This window comes from Habropoda laboriosa, unplaced genomic scaffold (genome assembly GCF_001263275.1).
Source record: "Habropoda laboriosa isolate 0110345459 unplaced genomic scaffold, ASM126327v1 scaffold89, whole genome shotgun sequence".
NCBI classification, from domain to species: domain Eukaryota; kingdom Metazoa; phylum Arthropoda; class Insecta; order Hymenoptera; family Apidae; genus Habropoda; species Habropoda laboriosa.
The window spans coordinates 2,784,937-2,799,906 of record NW_017100263.1 but is presented as its reverse complement, the minus strand read 5'-3'; the positions used below and the strand labels follow the sequence as shown (position 1 = coordinate 2,799,906).

Below are 14,970 nucleotides of genomic sequence, written 5' to 3'. Positions count from 1 at the left end.
TCGATTCATTGCTGAAAAGATGAAAAGAAAAAGTTATTAAAATCGTTCTAGTAGTTTCCGAGGAAAGGATACACGAGGATAAAAAAACATAGGAGAGAATTTTAAAGATTGCAATGCCAAATCAACGAAGCTAGTACTCGTTACTTTTTATTGCAATTGTATGTATATATATTTTGTAATGAATTTTTATGTAGAAGTATCGTGAATAATAAAATTCTGATGAGAGTGAAAACGAAATAAATGTGTTGATATTATAATACACGTTTCTTCTCCCATGCGCTAAGGATTTGTCTAAATTTATTTTTCATGCATACAGATCTGTCTAAAAGGAATTCTGATTAGCTCAAATTGCCCAAGAAATATTCCAGTTTTCTTTAATAAAAAGTGTTCTTTCTTATTTGATCATTTTCAACTGTACCTGCCTCTCTGATTTAATGAAAATTGTCGTGTACCATCAGTGGTACACACAACACAAAACGTGTTAATATGTACAATTTAAAAAAAAAAACAAAAATACAACGAAGAATTAAAAATAAAAGATAAATATTAAGAATGGTCAGAAAATATAATAAAATTACACTTGTTATTAGTAAGTGATGCTCTATTAAATTAGAGAAGTAACCCGATGTTAAACTACAAGTTAGTAAATCAAGTAATATCGTGCCAGAGGTGTTAATCCTCCACGTTAATTGCGTTTAAAGGTAAGAGGAGCTCCTTGAAGTTAGTAACTAAAGTGTCACGTTACCTCCAGCAATTCGTCCCCGGAACGAAGTGTTCCATTCTGTCCTACGGGTCCTTCTGGAAGGATCGATCGTATGTAGTGGTGAGGTCTCACTTCCTTTCCGTTCTCCACGTCCACCGTTCCTTCCAAGCTTATCCCAAGACCACTGCCTTCCGCGAATTTCTTTAGTTGCGCAACCTGTTAAGAACAGACAGAGAAACCGTTCTTCTTAATCTCTGACTGGGAAGAACTTCTTATAAAAAGAAGAAAATAGTAATGGTACATAATAACGAGGGTCTGGAAAATCTTCCAAACCATTTCAAGTGGAATCTGGAAGTATTAAGACCCAGAAAGGCTGCAGGTTCAAAAAGTTCCAGGATAAATTCTTTCTTCTATTATCGCGGTGTAGTACACATAAAGAATTCCTACTGACTGATCAAACGGTCAATAAACAATACAACTTAGTTGTCAGAAGACGTTTCCGTGATTCGATCCGCAAAATACAGCCGGATATATGGGAAAACAACCGATGGATTTTGCATCACGATAAAGTAAGTAGGTACTATGCAGAGCTGGAAGGAATACTAACGGTACGGCATAGGAGCAGGGATGATATTCCGCTCGCTTCGCTTGACTTCGGTTGTGACGCTCCGGTAGCGACAACCTTAAGGGAGTATTCTAGTCTAGAGAGTCATTTTTTAGTCCTTCTTAGGGATTTTTTTGTAAGGAAAGTATAAGTTTCTCAGTATCGGCATTTTGCACACATATTTATTCGTGGCTTAAGAAAGTTCACAATTTTTTTCAAGCGAAAATAATCGAAACTGTCTGAATTATATATCATTCAGTGCGGTCCCTTTAAAAAAAAGTGTCCTACTGGCTGACACGATTCCGCCCATTCTGTTTATCCAAAATGAAGAAACCAAAAAGATTCTTGATTAGTACGAATGTGATTATGGTGTGAGCCAGAATGAAAGAAAAATAGTGAAAATTTACAAAATGGCGGGACTGTGAATTTTGTGTCGATCTTTTTTCGTCTTTCAGAGGCTCTAAAAATCAGAAAAATATATATTTTGGCATAATTCTGGTTCAGACGATAAAGGCGCATCCACTGAAGGTGCATGTCAAATTTCGAGTCAATCGGACAACTAGAACTTGAGATATCATGTCAGCCATTTAGAAAAACGCGTTTAAAGTTTCTCATACCAGTTACACGAGAAACCATCTATAACCATCACTTTTTTAATCATCTATAACTTCGTCAATTTTACGAATTCGGCAAAATCCTTCCACAGTTATACTTCAGCAAATGCCTACTTTCAGAAAATGTACAAAAATAAACCGAGTTTTTTGAAAAGTCTAGACTAGAATACCCCCTTAAGGTTTTTGGTGGCACGAGCTGACAGTAGTAGAATCCCCGTATTCGAGGGTGATACGTTCCAAGATCTACCGCGGATACACGAAACAGAGAGTACGCTACTGCTTTGAAGTTCGTCGGATCACTCAGTATTGTTCTATCCCACTCGGTCTCAATGTGTCCCATTTGTTCTCTTTGCCACGCGATGCTATGTGATCATATTTGTAGATGTGACAGTTTCAGCCAATAACAAAAATACGTGTGCCCCTACCTTTATGATTGTCTCAGAGAAGGTAGTTCAATTATACTACGACCAATCAGACCCACATTCCTTCCAGTTCTACACAGTACTTACATGACTTGAAACTTCGACTAACATCATCCTGCAAACATCGTATTCACCTGACCAAGCACAGTGCGACATTTTCCTGTTTCCCAGACTGAAACTTCCACAACGGTTACGTCGTTTTGAGTCAATTGAGATGATGAAACAAAATTCGCTAGACAAGCTAAACACAATCCCAGAAATTGAGTTCCAACGATGATATGAAGATTGAAAAAACCCTTGGCATAAGTATATTGCGAGCAATGGGAATTACTTTGAAGGCGACCAAATAGATATCGCTACATAAATAATTTGTCTTGGAACTTTTTGAATAGTATTACAATATTTCTGCAATTTAATTCTTTACGAATCTTTAAAGTACTTGTTCAGTCGTCCTATTAGATTTACGGCGTTTCCCAGGCACGGGTCTGGAAATTATTCGGTCTTTCGCAGCAGTTGTAAATTTGGGAGGCCATCGAGCACTTTAACGTTTATTTAGAAGTTCGATGCTTTTCTTCTCGTGGCTCTCATATTTTAACTTCTCGGGTTTTTGGTCTTCACTTTGGTATGTTTTTGTTCGCGACGAAGCGCTGCCCAGACTTATTACCTGCTGCGGTTATTGCTTCGAGACACGCGACTTTCCGCGCGCGTCACTCAAGGGTGCGGACGACACTTGAGAGTGACCGTTGACTTCGGGGTGTCCCTTTAGTTCGTTCTTTGTTTAATAGTTTGCCAATCGCGTATAGTCAACCACCTCTCTTGTTGAAGTCGAAATTGTAATAACCAATCCGCGTGTCTCACCCCCGCCAAATGTATCCTGACCGAGGTATCTTCGAACTTTGTCTGAGACCTCGAAATCAGAATCCATTCGGCTAGCAACAAGCAACATTGAAATCTTCCGGAAAACAAACACGAGCAAATTAGTTGGTCTCCCGGTACACGGGAGTGGTCCTTCGAATTGTAATCAGTCGGCACAAACGTGCAAATTTAGCCAAACTCGAAAGATCGCAAGATCAACCACGAGTACACTAAACAGTACTTTTGTAGAAAGAATTTTAAGTATGTATTAACACGTTCCGTACTGAACATACTACCGATAGTATAGGATAGTTTTTGGAAGTAGAACTTGCATTAAGTAAAAAAAAGTCTCTTGAATTCAAGGCTCAAAGGAAATAATTACAAAAGTCAATGACACTGTTTGACATTTTTCTATAATTAAATATTTTAATATGAGTTTTCAACATCATTTTAATGTTCTGCCAAAATTCATACTCTTCCCGCGGTACGGAGCGTGTTAAATAATGTTATTTGCAAGAATTTTTGGGTGATAACTACTAACAGCTGGAAAGTTTCGAAATTTAATAAACTTCGAACAATTACGTACCACAATTTCCGTGTCTGGACCTACAATCTTCTGCCATTTCGCCTTAATAGCAGCTCGAATCTGAGGCGTAAGCTCGCTAGATGGGTCGCTCAACAAAGCTTCCACGTTGGCCGCGTCATCCAATTCCTCAGAGGATCTTTCGCGGTCACCTTCTTGAAGTACTGCGCTGTCTACGGTCGTGTGCGACTCTCCCTCCGGTTCTATTTCAGTGGTAGTTTCTCCATCCTGTAACAGTACAATTAAATATGTGAATATTATTAACTTATATCAATTTGACGAAATACTGTACATAATGAAATAAAAGACTAATTTATGCAGAGTATAACAGAGAAGTATAAGAGAGAAAATATAGAATACAATTTATTTGTTTGAAAATACTGAATTCGAAACTCTATTATACACGCAGGCATATAAGTAATGTGAACAAAAACTGAGGTAAAATTCTTTTATCCTATAATTCATTCAATTTCATCAATTTAAAATCAATTTCAAACATTTTGGAATACTCCAAATATTTCTTGTATTAACACATTCGCGTCGGATGACGCACATATGCGTCATTCAGGTATTCACTTGGATTCCGAATGACGCGAAATACGTCATTGAGACTTTCACATATCTGTCTGAAAGTAAATTTATAAAACGCTGTAAATGATTGAATTTCTTTTCAGAAATGCCGTGACAGATGTTTCACGAATTCTAGTAATTGTATACGTTTTACGAAAAAGTAATTTACCACATTCTTGAAAATTTCTTTGAAAAATAATAATTAGTTGAAAAGTGACGATTAAAATCACCCCGTGCACATGTTAGGCGCTGCTCTAAAAGCCCCGTCGCCAATGTATTAATGTCAGTCTTATTCATACTATATTTAGGAACACTAACACAACTAACGACCGATGAAGTAAAACTTTTTACCAAAAATTGAAACTGTACTTCAATGAGTTCCATTTTTAAAATCACGAAGGTAAAGAAAATGAAATGGCTTTTCGGTATAAACTCAGCGCCAGTTAAGTAGCCAATGGCAATCGCGTGAATACTGTTTTATCAATTTTTCTCTTCGCTTATGAGATACTGAGTTACAGGTACAGTCCGGGTATTTTTGCAGCAAACCTCGTATTCAAACAAACTCACCGCGCTTATAGGGAAGCTTGGTAGACTTGTGATCGATGGAGAACTCGGTTGTGGCAGTCTCAGCTCGCTAGCCGCGATCGCTTGTTGAAGCTGGTCGTACTTTGGTCCACGTAGATATCTCTCCAAGCAGAGGACTACCGTTTGCCCGGTGTTCCTTAATACTTCGACAGCCTCGTGATTCGAGTAACCCTGTAAAGAATGGCCGTCCACCTCAACTATTCTATCGTTTATTTGAATCTTGTTGCTCAAGTCTGCCGCGCTACCCTCGCTGATGCTTTTTACGAAGATACCAGACACCTCCTCTGTAATCAAAGTTATCGAATTGTTGAATAATTAATTATTAATGCAATATTTGGGGAATCGTCCTCTTTGTTTAATGAATTGTATTAAAATATTTCAATTTAAGAAATATTTAATCAAAAGCAGCTAACATCTCTTTCTTTTCAGATTATAAAGGAATGTTTGAACTTCTTCTTAAAAAATTTCGATAGAAAAGATATTAATTGTTCAAATAATGGGATAGAATTATTTGAATAAACACTGAAACGTAGAACGTTAGAAATGAACTACTTAAGAAAAAACCGCTGCAATTGTATTCTGTACCGAAATTTAAGAAATATTTCCGATTATGGACGAATATGTCCGACAGTTGGAGCAGGGTCACCTGCGACCCATCATAAGATTTCTTTGTTTATACATCAGAGAATCAACTTTTTCCGTCAGATTTTTATCTAAATACATTAAACTACATTTTTAAGTAACTTTTTCCAAACGGTACTGTTAATTAATGGTTTAATGACTTTTAACGATAGAATGCTGAAATCGCCACAACAGCGGCAATCACACAGCGATAAAAAAAAAGTAGCATTACATCTAAAAGAAATAGAAATGATCTTCAAATATCTTCTACGTCTCGACCCACGTAAAACATATTTACATCACCTTATGCCCCCCTCCATATCATGCAAGTTTTTCCACATTATTATAAATAACGGAAATATTCCAGATGGATAAAGCAAATTGTCGGGATAATTTTTTCCCCACCCTGTATATCCCATGAACTTTCTACGCAGGCAAATAATACGGGTCACAGATGACCCAGTTTCATCTGCCCACGGTTAAAAGCATTCTGCATCTTTATATACAATAAATTCTTGCACAAAAAGGTTTAATAGAAAAAGTGGAAGAACCATTTTCACAAAGAATGTTAATTCCTTAGTCTGTGAGTTATCCAAGAAGAACATCGAAGCTTAGAAGCTCATTATTATACCAGAAAGCAACTAAGAAATGTACATACATATATTAATAATTACTTCAACTCCACAAATATACATACATTGCTTCCATATTCCAATAAAAACACATTAATTTCCCTTTCATCCACAGCTAACATGAAATCAAAGTGTCTTCAAAGATTCGAATTCTACGAGCGTGAACAATAATTCACACGAAACAACCATAGACTGTAACTCTTTCAAACACACCAGGGATTACCTTTCTCGCACACGTATCCAGCGATGGTGATCCCGAGGCCGTAAATGTCCTTCTTGAGCTCGACGGTGAACCGTTCCATTTCTGGCAGTGAATTAACATCAATGGTGTCCATGGTGAGCGTAGGTAGCTCTGGGATCTGCATCGGGACCGTTGGTATCATTGGCATCGTTCCAATTGGCATGGGATTGCGTACTACGTCCATGATGAGACCGGGCCTCGCCTACCAAACAACCCTTCCTTTCAACATAGTGATTTAGCCACAATAACGGTGAGAATAATATGCAAATGCGTGCTCCTCGAAGGATCAACGAGAGGGAAAATGCTGATCTGGATAGGATAAATATGGAATTGAATAGGAGAGCTAGCTGTTCGAAATAAAATGAGGATTTTATTAAATTTTGGTAAATACAGAGGAAGATATTTTTATCAGGTTGTGAAGTATTAGGTACACAAATTAATTTAGTGCCTTTTTCACGAACTTCAATGTCTATTTAGGACAAAGCAAACACAATTTTAATGTTCAAAATCATCTCCATTATTTTCTACGACATTCTTCCATATAAATAATTTCTGATTCAATGACAAAATGCCTTATGAATTCGGTTCTACAATTCAATTAATAATAACTCTGTTTAGTAAATGAGAGAGACGAGTTGGAATATACTACACTAAAATGCACTGAATATTCGTGGGACAAAGCTAAAAAGGGACATAAACTTATTTTATTGTATTCCATTATAGAATTCATTTAATAGAGTTCAGTACTGTTGATTCTCATTAATTGACTTGTACAATCGACTGAACGAAGCACCGACAACTGACAGGTTTACTTCTAAAACTTGATACTAGGTGTAATTTTATCGATGAATTGGAAGTTCAGGCCGATTTTGAAAAGTGATAGGCACAACTCTGGTCGAATTGAAGAAAGAGCAAAAATCATGAGAAAGAGCTCATCAGTAAGAATATGTACCTATATCGAGGGGACTGATAGACTTAAGTTGGAAGTTATATATATACAAACGGGAGCCTATAGCGAGTGCCAACGAGAATTGGTCGTTACTCCGTCCCTCTGGTGGTGGAGCACAGAAGCTACCACCACGTATTCTTTATTTTTTGCTCTAAAATGAGAAACAGCTCAACTGGCAACCTTATCTACAAAAATATGCTCTATTCGTTTAAGAAAAAATACAAAATAGTTCTTGAAAGAAGAAATGCAACTGGAAACACAGTATTGCATTTGAAGAATTCTCTGTCCACAGCAAGGTTTCCCTCTCCAAAAAGTAAGAAACAAATACAATTACAAATATATAATAATACTGTACTTGAAGAATAAAAATGTATTCTTCTTCTTCTTCTACCACCTTTCAATTTCCAATTAAAATCTACACTCCGCAAAATTCGTAAAAATAATCACACATGCGTAAACGGTTTCCTGTCTTTACGCGAAGAAGGCTCTGTCGGCAAATCCTAATGGACCAAACAACAAGGTGTTGACGAAATGTCAGGATGTTAGAGCCACTCACGTGCATCTCCACGTCGGATTCCTGGGAGTACATGTATCCGTTGTCGTATGTCTCCGGCACGCTGTGCACCAGGTAGCGGTCCAGCTCGTCCGGGTCACCCAGAATCTTCGTTGGTACGATCGGAGCGTGGCTGCCGAGTGCCTGAAATATCGCGTTCGATTGGAATCTCTGCCTCGAATTTCGGTTTTCGAGTAATTCGCAAAACCTGAACTTCCTTGATTCCTACATTTCATTCCTATATTTCAAAGCTTCCGGATGAAATGGCTTAATACGACGATGGATCTACTATGTGGGTGAATTGATTCAATTTTCAGATTAATTCTGAAAGGGTACAAGTCTAAAATTTGCGATTGTGCAGAAATAACAGAAAACTCTTTTTTTACCAAAACTATGAAACATTTATTATACTCGTAGTTGTTTCAACAAACTTATTTGTGATATATTTAAACATTAATTTGAGTTGATCTACAAATACATAAAGGGAGTTGGGCAATAATAAACGATTCAACCAAGGTGGAGGTTCAAAGTATGATGGTCGATTTAATAATGAAGCCATGAAGTTGATGAAAATTGTGATGTGAATGCGAAGATTATAATAATAGTAAGAATTCTTTATTTGTCTGCTTATAGAGGGTATGTTAGAAATTGTGAGAAACTGAAAAGCAAATAAGTCGTTTAGAATGGAACTTCGTATTTGGAAACAATTGACTTTAAAGAATTGCTTAATGCTATGTCACTTTAGCACTGATTAATTTTGTCTATATTAATGTTCATAAACATTTACACGGTAAAACAGATATACAAGTACCTATTTTATTATTGAAATCATATTATAAGAATACAAGACTTTTTAACATTACCTTTTTTGAAAAAACTAAATTTAATTATAAAACAATTTCATTCTAAATTTTCTAGTTATTTTCTAAAAGAAATCGCCTCTTTACCTACTGTACCTTAACACTGAATATACCCTGTATTTCTAAAACTGTTCTCTTATAATTTTGTAAAAATTTTTAACGTACACGTATTTCTACAGAATGTACCTTTAGTTGTTTATTGAATTAAATATGACATAATCGCAGGTATTTTATGAGCAACTAAATTTATCGTAAAGGGTTTGAAAGTACATTACACGATAAAAAGTAAATATATGATATGGCTGATATTGAAATGAGAGAAGTGGAACGACGAAAGTGCTTTGAAGTTAATAATGCATTCAGGATCTACAGAACGATCAATTATGACAGTATTTACTGTGCAAACAGTCCTATCGGATGATTCAATGAAAACTCCTTGCTGCTATTTAATTAAGGAGAATTTCGATCGAGCTATTTCATTAGGCTTTTGTCGGTAAGAAACCCAAGAATTAAGAAGGATAATAAAGATACTACATATATAGATGCTTACACCAGACACAAAAAAAAAAAAAATAGAACGAAAGAAAATGGTACCAATTACCTTCATTTAAAAAAAAATTATTTTCATTCATAAATCTTATAAATCACCCACGAATTTCCATAGATTTTAAAACACTCAAAAATTCACATATAAATATTTAGAAATTTTAAGTTTCAAATATCTTAGTTTTCAAACATATCAATATTAAAATTTCTAAACCATCAAAGTTTCAAATTTCCACATCCCTCAATTTTCAAATCTGCAAATCAACGAATGCAAAAATTCTCGAATTTCCAAATTTATAATTTCTTAATTCTCCACATTTACAAATCTTGGAACTTCCAAATTTACCAATTTCCATATCCTCAAATTGACAAATGTACAAATTTTCTAATTTTCAATTTCGCAAATTCTCACATTTTCAATTTTCTAAATTTACAAATCCGGGAACTTTCAAATTTTCGCATCCGTAAATTTTCCAATTTCCATATTTCGTAATTAGCAAATGTACAAATTTTCTAACTTTTAACTTCTCAAATTACCAAATTTCCAAAATTTTTCGAGTCCTAAATTTTCAAAATTTCCATTTCGCAGTAGGGTCAGAACACTATCCATACAGTACCTGGTAATCGGGCGACGTTGGCTCCACAGGTCGCGCGACAACGAGGCGCACGTGTGTGCCGGATTGTCGCAGAACTGCCGCAACCTGTTCACTTCCCATTCCCCGCAGATTGACATCTCCGATTTGCAATATATGGTCCCCGCTCTGCAGCCGATTATCCTGCAATTCGCGTTTGTGAACGAACCATGTTTAATTCCCAAATCGATCCTCGCTAACCGTTCATGTTTCGTGTATTTCGCAACTTCTTTTTCCGTTTTAATCCTCTCACTTTTTATTCGACGATATTCTTATTTCGACGTTGAAAAATAATATTATAAAAGAATTAATTAAATATTAATATTTTTCTGAATAAACTTTACGTCGGATAAATGTATTTCTAAGTTTAAGATTACGATTATATTACTATTCGCAAGTATTTTCCCATTTCTCTTTTGTTCGGTTGCACACACGAACTGAACAACAAAATATCGCAAAGAAACAGACCAACTTAATCCAAGGTAATTTCACCATCATAAACTATCACCCTTCCCTTTTTTTCAAATTTTTGCAACATCGCTCCAGTTTACGGACATTTCCAACTGTTACTGCTCTCCTTTCATAAATGTCTCCTACATGCAACCATGCACTTCTAATTTGTTACTCCTCTTCTCAACCTAACAATTCACCATTCACCGCGAAATTTTATAGGGTGAATCTACATGAAGAAAGAATTCGGAAACGTAGAGTAACATTTTCTCATGTGAAACTTCATTTCTGAATAAATCAATGTTGAAGATTCGTCGAGTAGGTGTACACTTGGTCTCACGTACACTTTCGTCTAAATATTGCAAACTAGCTGCATTGTTGTTTATATTTATTACATTAGACAGTGAAGAACAAACAATGAAATAAAAGTAAGAAACAATATCCCTGCTGGATCGGTTGTAACGGTGAAACAATTTAACCATCGCGATCCCTGGATTTGACATCGATGCATTTTTAATGCACACAAATTTCACAATAACTCCTCCATTTTGTAATGTATTTACTTTTTAAAAATTGGAGGAAAAGCTGCACGTTACATTTATATCCTCTGCAAAAAATTCAAACTTTTCATTAAGTAGTTACCTATGAAAAAAATTCCCAAACTTCACTTATTTTTAGACGTCTCAGGGTGGTATATACCACCTTAACCCATCATCACACCATCGGAAAACAAAATTAGCCCTCACGCCAGGCATTCTCGTTTGCCGACTTGAAAAAATCCAAATGTTTTTTATTCTTTGTATAGTTTGAAGTGTACAGAATATATTTTCGAAAGGAAATTCCAGAATTCGAAAAATTATTCAAGTTATAGCCAGGTAAATGGTCTGATCAGTAGGGCTGCACCGAAGATTATTCCTGGCATATACAGGTAAATCTTCTGGTAGGTGAGGACCATGTTATGGCATGACAAAAGTTTCGCGAGCCTCGCAGGAAATACACAAAACAATAACGAAAGGTACAATTCAACGCTTTGAAAAGAAATACACTTCAAACGCATTTTTCTCAAAACTACATTTTTTATATTCACGGAAGTGATAAATGAAAAAATAAATGAGATATTAATTTGAAATTTTAACCACGCATAAAACACGTTTCCCCAAGGCTGATAGTAGAATTAAGTAAAAATAAGATATGTACTTTTCCTTTCAGTAACAAAAATATTCAGATGTTTTGTACGATTTTTGATTTTCCATGCTTCAACGATTGCCATACAGACAATTTTCAACAAATAATGCTCGTTTTATTACGAACACTGAACTGAACAATAAAACGTTAAAATATATATTTCAAATCAGCTGGTTATCCATATGTTAGTTCCCCCAACGAAGGATGTTTTTCACGCACACCATCACTAATAAATATGGTATGTATACACACGCCATATTTATTTTATAAATAAAAAAATACTAAACAATACATTAAACACCCTACAAGAATTTACAATAATCCTCCAAAAAAAAGATTCTAAAAAAACGACCTTGTCCATGCTTAGAAACGAGGGAAGTTGTGAGTACATTTGGAACTGCGTAAAACGTTTGAAGAAGCAACACGTCGCAAAGTACCGAATAAATATATACATTTCTTTTTTTTATTTAAAAATGTGAAAAATGTTGTATAAGAAGTGCTATAAAATAAATTCGGTCTATTCTTCGCTAAAATAAAATATATTGTAAATAAATAGGTGGAGAAGTATTACTTACGAGTAATACCGAGCTATAGAATAATTAATAACTAAAAAATCTGTGGTTTTAATAAATATTAAGACTAGAAATTGATATAAAGAGATGAAAAGACGTGGGAGTAATAAAGGCATTTTTTACCCTATCAGTCTTTTGTCATTATCAAAAGATTGTTTTTTATGTAGAAGAGCACGATGTGCCAATTTAACTCTACCTTCAAATATAAGCTTATCAGTGGAATATTAACATATGTATGTGGGTGTTAACGCAGCTTCCCGCGCTTCATTCGAGGAAGGCCGGGTTGGCGTTAGTGGATTATTGCACTTGGTTTATATGTTGGCACAATGTGGACCAGACGGATTGCCGTGAATCGCAATCTGGTTGTCGAATATCGCGAGTTGGTCACGATTTGCATACTCGTAATGCGTGAAGGTCGAATGTCGCGGACAATATCGCACTGAGTTGTCGATTTTGTCTTATTCCTTCGGCGGTTCTAGTCCTTTTATGCATATTGGGACTAGTTCCTCCGACCAATCAACGTGCCTCAATGCCCGTGACAACCCTCTCTTTGCGCCCTTAGCGCGTTGCTTTGGGGACGGGGGTGACGGTGGCTTCACGAATTTCCTCCAGGCTGTGACCGTTACAGTAGATCCTGAGTCACCCTTCGGAAGGCCCATTTTATAACACGGTTTAGCTATTGAGGACTTCTAATTTTTCTCTCGCCATGATGCACTTTAATCCTTAAAACATGCCAATAATGAACTACAAGTCCTAATTTCAAAAATAGCCTCCTTGGCACGCCCGTGTCATAATTTTTCTCGATAACAATGATTTTTGCAATCTTATAAATATTGGAAGACATATAGGGCGAAAAGAAAAACTGTTAGTCTCGACAATGTGGGACGCATACGACCCACGCGGCGTGAACGGAAAATCACCGAAAATCGCTCCGGCACGGAACGTGTTAAAACATGCCAATAATGAACTACAAGTCCTAATTTCAAAAATAGCCTCCTTGGCACGCCCGTGTCATAAAGCGCTGCGCCTAACAGTGAGAATGAAAATGATTGCTTCTCAGCAAATAAATTTTGAAAAACGAAGGGACGCACTTGTCGTTATTATCGTACGAAATAAGTTACCGATGAACTTTTCTTTCTTTTTATTTTTAATAGGCCAAAAAATGCTCTTATACGACCATGTCTTTTGGAGAAGATCGTATGAAATTGTAATAAACTTACTCGATCGGCGACACCACCTGGGAGGATCGTCTTGACGACAACACCGGTGCTGCGTCCACCGACGATTCCGAATCCAAGACCGCTGCCATCGTTGATCAAATTTATAACTTCAACTTGTGCCCATTCCGTGTTCAGCTGCAACAGAACAAACACATAAATTCCACATGACGTTTCTATCCAATCCGCTATTATTTAGATGCCTATCTCGTTTCATAGAAAGAAGAAACTAGTCAAGGAAAAGGAAACAAAAAATAAACATTGGTCTATAAAATATCTCTTATACACTATGTATAATGATTCTGAGTCCAATAATTTATTTAATGGAAGAGAATAAAAAAGAAAAAAACCCTGCTGAGTGACGTCAAATATGTAAAATGTATAAATAAAAAAGAATTTCGGCGTGTAAATTAAACGTGTTTGCAATCTGAGTTTGGGAACTTTTGTTACAGAGTGTATAAGAGTAGCAATACATCAATAGGAAATATTTCAGGCGGAAATATGTAAATTAAATAAATTTATGCACAGGATCGTCCTCTGAAATCCGCTAATAAATTTTCGTACGTGCATCATAAAATACAATATGAAACGTATTCATGGTTTTATTTATTGTTCATTTATTGTATAACCTACGTACCATTAGGCAAAATTGATAAAGATGCACGTTGAAAAAAAAAAGGACTGTTAATTTCATCTTTGTCAAATTTGAAATTTCACATTCCAAATTTAATAGAAATATAATATTTTGAAATTTTCAATCCTAAATCGAAAATTTAAGTTCCAAACACAGAATATAGATGATTTTCTCAAACTTTAATTAATAATAATAATACAAGCATTGAATTGCGATAAAAAGTCTTCTGACAAAAATTCATATTTTTGTTGATGTGGTGTATCGGTCCACGAATACGGGACTTGAATCACGACGATTGGAATGTCTTATACAGAGAGACTAGCGAGACTCTGGAGTACAAGTATTAATGCAAGGTACAAGTCTCGGTTTGTGGTTCTACGACAAACTCGGCTGTATCGTTCGGTGTTCGAAGGAAGACTGCCTGAAAATTTGGAGGAGTACAAGAAATGAGAGTTGGTGTAGGAGTTAAAATTTGGGGGTAGAATGTTGGAACGATAGAAATTCGGCGATTGGTCTTAGGATATTTGTAAGAAGATAGGGAAAGGGTAAAAGTGGGGATGGAAGGTCGAGGTGGCTAGGGTTTTTGAAAATCCCAGTAGGAATGGAAATCGGACATCAGGGAAGGAAAGGACTAGTTTGCTAATTAGAAAATTGGGTACAATGGGTGGTAAAAATGTACTACGCTGTCGTTCGGTAAACATTTTACGGGGGGTACGCTCGTCTGACGGTCCCGTTAATCCTCTGTTACATTACTTGCGGTTTTAAAATCAATTTACCGTTTTCAAAAGCGGAATTATTTTACAAAGACCACGCCGATATTCACGGAAATGTTTATTCATCGGACGATGGTAATTAAAACGAGATAAAAGGTGACTCTATGCATATAATTAGCTTCCATGGAGACTTTCAAATATGAAAACGAATTTAGGAGGACACAGGTGA

General features: G+C 35.9%; 1 protein-coding gene across 1 annotated transcript in view; it reads right to left on the bottom strand.

The window, feature by feature from the left end:
- The window catches only part of LOC108573036 (patj homolog), a 102,049-nt gene that overhangs the window by 5,647 nt on the left and 81,432 nt on the right, over positions 1–14,970 (bottom strand). Inside the window, exons 4-9 of the mRNA XM_017935392.1 lie at positions 9,956–10,114; positions 7,936–8,076; positions 6,413–6,632; positions 4,919–5,220; positions 3,785–4,009; positions 746–919 (exon numbers count right to left, since the gene is read on the bottom strand). Of these exons, the coding sequence (XP_017790881.1) occupies positions 746–919; positions 3,785–4,009; positions 4,919–5,220; positions 6,413–6,632; positions 7,936–8,076; positions 9,956–10,114 (1,221 nt within the window). The remainder of the gene's footprint in view (positions 1–745; positions 920–3,784; positions 4,010–4,918; positions 5,221–6,412; positions 6,633–7,935; positions 8,077–9,955; positions 10,115–14,970) is intronic.